General features: G+C 31.0%; 1 protein-coding gene across 6 annotated transcripts; it reads left to right on the top strand.

Moving 5' to 3' along the window:
• The first annotated feature begins 1,379 nt into the window (after window positions 1-1,379).
• On the top strand, window positions 1,380-3,248 carry LOC131630883 (uncharacterized). 6 transcript variants are annotated; one of them, XM_058901623.1, is made up of 5 exons: window positions 1,380-1,549; window positions 1,650-1,747; window positions 2,292-2,431; window positions 2,550-2,675; window positions 2,751-3,248. In XM_058901623.1, the coding sequence occupies exons 3-5, from the start codon at window positions 2,366-2,368 to the stop codon at window positions 3,108-3,110; spliced, it is 552 nt and encodes a 183-aa protein (XP_058757606.1). In that variant the 5' UTR covers window positions 1,380-1,549; window positions 1,650-1,747; window positions 2,292-2,365; the 3' UTR covers window positions 3,111-3,248. The 6 variants fall into 6 exon arrangements, with proteins under 6 accessions (XP_058757606.1, XP_058757605.1, XP_058757603.1 ...); XM_058901622.1 differs by having other exon boundaries at window positions 1,643-1,747; XM_058901620.1 differs by having other exon boundaries at window positions 1,381-1,549; window positions 1,668-1,747; window positions 2,237-2,431.
• The last annotated feature ends 5,313 nt before the right edge of the window (window positions 3,249-8,561 follow it).

Raw genomic sequence — 8,561 nt, 5'->3', positions numbered from 1 at the left:
AAAATCTAAACCGTAATTCACAAAAATTAATTTTTACTGAACTGTTGCTCTCGCCACCCGCCTCCACTGTTGCCCCTCTAAAATGAAGATAAATTTAATTAATTTATTAGGTTGTTAGTCATTTAAACTTATGTCATCAACTCGTCTTCACATCGCTTTGTTTTTTTCGTAGTTCATTTTCCTCTTTTCATATATTTTATTTTGAAGGCAACTATTTTTAATTTAAACTTTTCAAATCTGTTCATATTAAATATTTTATGTTTGGTTTCACATTTGAAACATATAGAAATCATTTTGAATACATAAAATTGTTTTTTATATATTTAATTATTTATAAATATAAATAATTTTAGCTTCATAATTGATTTTAATTTAAAGTTGGAATCGATTTCAATTCACTTCTATACAAGTATATTTAAATATATATCCTTGCATATTTCACTTCTTTTATTCAAAATAAAATTTACATAAAATAAATTCAACAAAACTTTTTGTTTTTAATGTGTACAATTTTTGTGTGTGCTATTTTTCAAACATAGCTAAATATGCCTTTCCACTCAATCTTTCTATTTTTTTAAAGTCCTCTCCTCCCTTCCTAAGGGCGGATTCACAATGTTGGGGTTGGGGGCTCTTGCCCCCACGAGAATCATAGCCCACTCATTTAATTTTACATATTTATCTCTTCTTTTATCAATTACAAGTAACTTGCACCCACTAACGATAAGAAATAAGACAATCTATGATTAGTTCTATATTTTTAAAAAATAAAAAGTATTTTTAAAAGAATTTGTTTATTTTTACAAATTTATTATACTGCTTATTTTAGATTTTCTTTCTAGGTCTTTTATTAGTTCTATATTTTTTAATATCTTAAATTAAAATATATTTTACTATGAACTTAATTAAGATATCTTAAATTAATGGAAAAAATGGATCAATGTCATTATTAAGATCAGTCATGCAAAATAAGAGATAATTAAAATATCATTTAAAAAAAAATTTACTTGATGTCACAGAGAAGAATAAATACTATGTTATTTGAAAATTTTATTTGTGAAAAATATATTGTTAATCAAGAGAGTAATATATTTCTTCAAATAGATTTTGTATATTTTTTAAATTTTTAATTTTACAAAAATTGCTAATTAGTTGAATTTTACATGTATAAAAAATATTTGTATTTTGTTTATATACTAAAAGAGATATTGTATAGTATTGATAATATAAAATAATACATTCACAAGATAAAGATAAAGCAAATGCGTAAATAACAACTATAATTTATTAATAGGGAAAAGGGAACCATAAAGTAGCTGACAGATTCCATCACTTTAAATAAATTCAAATAGCACCAACAACTTCCCAACGTAAATACACTCTAACCTACCATTTGTGTCAAAATAAATACAATACTCTCACCAACCACATATTAAATAGTGTGAGTGAGTGACTTAAGGTAGGAGCACAACGAAAGAAGCCATAAGAAGGGATTCTAGATCTAAGCTCTCCCACTTTCTTTTCTGCATAATTCACTCCTTCGTTTATAAAGGTAAACTTTCATCTATGCTCTTCTCTTTCACCTTCATATATAGAGACTGGTTTTCTTTTTCATTATTGACACATTCACTAACATGTGTTGAAGATTTCAGGCGGTAGAAACTTTTAAGACCAATGGCTTCTGATTATTTTGACAAGACTCAACCATTTGCAATTATATCAACTATGATTTCTTTGATTAAAATATAAGGTACGATGTTTATAGTTTAAAAAGGTTTTTGATTATGATTTATTTGATTGTGTAATTACTTAATTACATAAATTCATCGTTTAGCTTCACTATGTAAATTTATGTTCTAAGGAAAAACTGAATGCACGAACTAGTTTCAGTTTCCATCTCACCTCGCAACCTCAATTTGTGTTGGATACTTCCTGTCTTTAATTCTTAGCTTAAAATTCATCAAGCATTGTATTATTTATTATTTTTTAGAGAGGGTAATTATTTTTATTGTTATTATTTGTTTTTTTTTCTATAAATATTATATTATTATATTTTTATTAGTTATAAGTGATAAATGTGGTATATGCGTTCAATTAAATTATAAGGAAGCTTGCATAATTATAGATGCATCGCTTACAATGATGCAGAGTTTTTTTTTTTTTTTGACAGAAACAATGATGCAGAGTTATTATATACATGATTATAATGTTTGTATTTTTGAACAACTTCCCTGCATAGGTTCAGAATTCTCAAGAAAATGCTATCAGTCGGATGATAAATTTTAATATTTCAGATGATGTGGTGCAAACCATTTTAATTCTTGCCAAAGGCCACGGCCTGTTTAAAGATAGTAATCCCTTTACAATTATGGAATCAGAGATTGTGTCACATAGGTTACGTACTGACCATTCAGTACTGCTGTCTGCAATAAAGGTACAAGTATATATCATATGTATTTGCATAATTTGATCCCTCGTCCTTTGTATATGTATAATTGTCTATTATTATATATGAAAAATACATATCTTTTACAATTGTATTTTATTGGAAGGTCTCGATGGTGTTAAACAGTATTCTTGATGACTTTAAAGCTTATTGTGCAATAATGAGAAAGAGGATGAAGGGTGTGTTATTCAACTATGACACTGGTTCCGCTGAGGGATTTGGTTGTACTATGGTAAATGCATTTATTTGCTAAGTAAATTTTAATACTTTTTTTTGTTGCTTATTCTCAAATGTCATAAATTTGCAGGAGGCCGAGCTTGCCCTGAAGTATAAGTACAGAAATGTTACTAGAAATTTCAAGTTGTTGAAAAGTTTCTTTTATAAAATATATAATAAGCAGGTTTCTTCTAGAAGTATTGGCAAAAGGAAATCAACAAATCAGTCATCTGGAAGAAGCAAAATCTCCAAAAGCACAAGCTCAGTGAATAAACAATATACGCCGAATATGATTAAATTGAAAGAAAGAATGGAAAAGGAAGTTAAGTGGTTAACTGAAGAGTTTATCCACAAATTTTTAGTTGAAGAGTTTCAAGACCCGAACAAATGTAAACTATTTTTGAGCTATGATAAAGATAAATTTCAAAATGGTATTAAGTTGCTTATTTAGTAAAATTTGTAAACTTTTGTGTTGAGAAGCCAACTTATGTACTGTACTTATAATTAGTTAATTAGTTTATGTAATTTATGTGAAGGTGGACCAATCGGTAGCACTCTTCAAAACATGCACGTGTAATAATAGTAACAAGTAAGATTTAAGTTTATTTATTTTATTTAAATAATATATATATATATATATATATATATATATATATTATAATTAAGTTTTATTAGAATTAGATTAGTTAAATTCTATCTTCTTTATTAAAATATTAAAATATGTTTAGATTAATTAGACTATTTTCTTGCAAAAACACAAAAAAATATTAATTGATTAGTTTTTAGTTTTTCATATATAAATACTAAAAAATATAGTTTATTTTGATTTCATTTTTCTTTTCAGATTTTAATATGCTTATTTTTAGATTTTTCAATGTTTCGATAGCAAGACATAAATCAATATTATTAGCTCGAGGGTTTCTTCAAAGAGAAGGACTCGACTACTCTGAAGTATTTTCTCCTGTAGCAAGACTGGAGACTGTTCGACTAATGGTAGCGTTGGCATGTAACTAAGGTTGATCGACATTTTACTTAGATGTGAAATAAGCATTTTTTAATGGTCCCTTAGACAAATAGGTCTATGCCACACAATCTCATCGGTTTATGATTCATAAGGAGGCGAGTAAAGTAGATAAGTTGCACAAAGCGCTTTATGGCCTCAAGCAGGCACCGAGGGCATGGAACGAGAAGGTCGACTCATACTTAGTCGAATTGGAATTTTTCAAATGAAAATCCGAGTATGGTGTCTATGTTCAGGTTGTGGCACAAAATATTACAATGATCTGCTTGTATGTCGATAACTTGCTGGCAACTGGAAGTAGCTTGGAGAACTTTTCGAAGTTCAAAGAAATGATGACGAAAGAATTTGAAATGTCGGATCTGGGAAAATTGTCTTATTTCCTAGGCATGGATTTTCAAATGTCGAAGCAAGGAATGATGCTAAATTAAAGTAAGCATGTCAAAGAGATACTCAAAAGGTTAGGAATGGATGATGCGAATCTTGCATCTTCACCTGATGAACTAAATTTGAATTTGGAGAAGCACGAAGAGGAATACAAAGTCGACGCAACGTTGTTCAAACAAAATATTGGATCACTAAGATATGTGTGCAACAGTCGACCTAACATAGGTTTCGCTATCGAATTAGTGAGCAGATACATAGGTGAACCAAGAGTGTCACACATGGAGGCTGCAAGAAGAATTCTGAGATACTTAAAAGGATCGATGGATTATGGAATTCTATTTCGATGAGATTCTGAAGACAAAGAAGCAACAATTACTTGTTTTTCAGATGTTGATTATTGTGGAGATAAAGAAGATCGAAGAAGCACAACTGGATATTTCTTTCAAGTATTTGGTACCCCAATCTCATGGTGTTCGAAGAAGTAAACATTGGTGGCATTTTCATCACTTAATGCAAATTGAGTTGGAGAGGAAGGCTCAACAAGATTCAAAGAAATCCAGCCATTGGAACAAACTCAAGCCATACCCCAATAGAAAACTGGAGTGACATCCTGCTTCAACCAAATCAAGTTCTGTAGTCTGGAAAAACTTTGTTGCTTGCAGTGATCTGAATAATTTCTTATTTTTATGAGCCTTAAGAGGTCTATGATGCAGCTCATTCAAGACAAAACACTTGAGCAGATTTTGATAACTAACCCAGACTTTAATTAACTGGATATGATAGAGAACTGAATCATAACACTCATAAGATATTTATTAACTTATTAATTTTTTATTTTAATTATTTTTTAAACCAAAAGGCTACCCAGAAAAGGTGTGAAAAAATCTTTCACTTACATAATGACATTATGCTATTAAAAATCTTTCACCTGCCTAGCTGATATATGAGTATATGCAGGGCAGAGATCTGAAGCAAAATCAAATAAAACCCCAAAAAAACCTAGGCAAATATCAAAACACATAGAGCTAGAGAGAGACTGAGCGAGCCATACCCCAATAGAAAACCGGAGTGACATCCTGCTTCAACCAAATCAAGTTCTGTAGTTTGGAAAAACTTTGTTGCTTGCAGTGATCTGAATAATTTCTTATTTTTTTGAGCCTTAAGAGGTCTATGATGCAGCTCATTCAAGACAAAACACTTGAGCAGATTTTGATAACTAACCCAGACTTTAATTAACTGGATATGATAGAGAACTGAATCATAACACTCATGACTTAAGTAAGTATAAGGTGTAACCATAAGTATTGGGTGTTACACCGGGTGATTGCATGTCAGTTCTCTATCATATCCAGTTAAAGTATGGGTTAGTTATCAAAATCTGGGTTTCAACGCGCTTGACAAAATATTCTAGAAAATGCATGAGAGTATGATTTCAAAGTTAAACTAATTGCATCTTGATGCAGAAGTTAAATTTAATGATCTTACAAAGTCTTCAGGTAAAAAAAATCGTGAAGTAGATATTACTAATAGTGCATGCTAGTGGAGCAAACTTTAGACCATCCCAAAAAATGAATGTAAGTCCAACTTCAAAGGAAATAGTTTCTACCGAGGTGCTAAATACATTTGTGCCAACAAGTTATTATATTTTGTAATGTTGAACAAAACATATACAAAAATTGTCTCTGGTGCCATGCAGGTGCTCAGGGAAAAATTTAAATTCCTTGACGCATTCAACACCGGGGTTTGAGTTTTGGCGTGGAGGAGAACGCACTTCGTCGTCCGCCTCCGAACCATAGATATGCCGGGGTGTGGAACACCTCAAACCCATCGTATATGAGTTTTTGCTATATTTTGATGACAACCAAACACTACATATCTCTAAAAAAATTCAAATAATTATTATTAATTTTATGTATAATTGTTGAGCTAAGAATAATAATATTAATAAGATTTTTTGCGTTAAAAAAAAAATTAATAAACCAAATTCTTTAATTTATTTTAAAATTAAAATTAAAAATAACTTTCTTTATGAGTTTATATTTTATTAATTTGTTAAAGAATCCAAACTCCAAAACCCTTGAAAAAGTCTCTTCCGCTTCAAACTCCAAACAAAGCCGTAGACATCGTCCACCACCACACACGAACTCCGACGGAACGAGAACCACAAAGGCTCTTCAAATCTTAAAAAACAAAGGTGCTCTTCTCTCTCCATTTCTCTTTAATCTCTAGTTTTCCTAAAATCAATTTTCATTTTTCATCTCATTTGAATTCATATGCTATAAATCTTCGTCCTCTCTCCATTCTTCTGTCTCTCTCCAGTCAGAATCTCCACTCCTCCTCTCTCTCATTCAGGTTTGTTATTTAGGGTTTTTTTAGTTAGAATTTATTAATTTATGATTGTTGTTATCTCTCACTCAGGTTTGTTATTTAGGGTTTTTTAGTTAGGATTTTTTAATTTAGGGTTGTTATTGTTTAATCATTGTAAACTAAACTTCAGAATCATGGAGCTTACATGTCCCTGCGGGAATGGATATCTAATCAGGAAGGTAACAACAAAAGGCCCTAACATGGGTCGTCCATATTACAAATGCCCTGGTTTTGATAAGGCAAGTCTTGAAATAATTTTTGTACACTTTTGTTTTATGTTATATATCTTAACATTTATTAATTGACAGGAAAATAACATCAGTGATTGTAATTTCTACTCATTTGAGGATGAACTCAAGTACTGTCCCTGTGGACGTGGCTTTTGCCGCACAATCTTTCGACATAAAAAAAATATTGGTGTTGTTGTGTTATGGTGAGAATTTTAAGGGCTATTATATTCAAGTATGTTTGTTTTTAGAGTTGTATTAACTCCGTGTGTGTATGGGCAGGGAGATGGTGATTGTAGATTCTCTGAGATTATTACGTCAACCTGGCAACCGCCTTCGAGTTCCACTCACCCGGCACAATCTCTGTCTGCTTCCAGCCGAAGTTCTCAGCCTCCTTCCAGTAGCCAAGGAGCAAGGAGCAATGTGATGAGGAAGCATGAACTACTTGTACGATCTCTCGAAGTAGCTCAAACAAGTTCTGCGGCCTATCTTGATCTTATTAAAGAATTTGCTGGCTGTGGACTAGAGGACTAGAGTATGAGTTTATCATTAATTATATGAGGATTGATTCATTTCTATGGGATCTTATACAGCCTGCTAGTGTTCTTTGCCTGATCTTATGTTTAGAATTTACTTTGAGTGTTACATAAGATTTTCTTTTGTTGACAAAAGTGTTATTTAAGATTAAACTGAGAAATATGGCTATTTACTAGAGCAAAATAGTTCCTTATCTGCCTTTCATATGTCTTGATATGTTCCTTGATTTTTCACTTGCTATGTTATTTATTTCGTATGTATGGCCTTAAGAGTGTATTCTTAAAATTTGGAAAAAGTAAGTATATTGAAAAATACTTCTAAACTTCATTGAATAGATTCAGAAATATTTAAGTAAAAAATATTTGTTTATGGAATTAGGATGATAATTTTCTTGAAAATCTTAATTTTCTCGAATCGTACTGTACATCATTACCTTCCCCAATTAGTGTTTTCTCACCTTAACACTAAACTATTAACATCGGTAAGCCAGTTATAAATTTTTATATCGAGAATCAAAACCCTAGTTTTTTATTTTTCGATTCATTTCAAATATTACCAACTTCAACATGAAGCTTTTCAATAAAGGTGACTCAACTTTCTTGTTTTTCTTACAATTGAAGAAACTCTCTGGTAGCTAGCTAATGAATCTTCACTGAATCAATTTATCTGGCAATGGCGTTTCAAAATTTTGAACCAATCTTTGTCGAACCCAAACTGGAGTTGAAACCTCACACTTCTCCACATTTACGTCATTTTTTGTTCCATGCTTATGCTCCTGATTCTTCTCACTTACTAATTCATGTTACTGATTTCCACTCTCATACTTGGGAAGCTCATCTTTCAGTTTCATTGCTTGAAGACATTGTGAGTATATTCAATCACCCTTTTTTCATCTATTTGGTTATACTGTGCCAAAACTTGATTCTGATTCAAATTCAATGCATTTTGTATAATTGATCTTAGTTATAATTTGTGAAAGATCTCGATTTTTATTCGTACTTATAGTCACCTTTTGAACTTTTTGCAGAGGGATATTATTGGAATTGGGGGCTCTTGGTTAGAGTTTATTGATTATTTTGTAACTTCCCTCAAGTCAGAAGATCTGAAGCTGGTTCTAGAAGCCGATTCAAATTCGGATGGTAAGCAGAACTCTTATCACTTCTACTTTTTGTTACTAATCTGATGAAAATTTTAAAATAAAAATGACATGCCTTGTAAGTGAATGAATTTACTTTCGTCGGAGAAGTTTGAATAGGAATTATGAATTTATGAATACAATGAGTTGAAATTTGAATTAATTAAAATTTGTTGTATAACCTCTTGTGGAATGCATGGAGTTGATTGTGCTCGTTGGATAGATTTAGCT

This window comes from Vicia villosa, unplaced genomic scaffold (genome assembly GCF_029867415.1).
Source record: "Vicia villosa cultivar HV-30 ecotype Madison, WI unplaced genomic scaffold, Vvil1.0 ctg.000747F_1_1, whole genome shotgun sequence".
Classification (NCBI taxonomy): domain Eukaryota; kingdom Viridiplantae; phylum Streptophyta; class Magnoliopsida; order Fabales; family Fabaceae; genus Vicia; species Vicia villosa.
Note: the sequence above shows the minus strand (reverse complement) of the source record. Positions and strands in the feature narration are given on the sequence as shown.

Coding starts and splice junctions, on each gene's coding strand:
- LOC131630883 (XM_058901620.1), top strand. CDS start 2,270: ATGATAAATTTTAATATTTCAGATGATGTGGTGCAAACCATTTTAATT. Junction 2,432..2,549: donor TACTGCTGTCTGCAATAAAG/GTACAAGTATAT, acceptor TTTTATTGGAAG/GTCTCGATGGTGTTAAACAG. Junction 2,676..2,750: donor AGGGATTTGGTTGTACTATG/GTAAATGCATTT, acceptor ATAAATTTGCAG/GAGGCCGAGCTTGCCCTGAA.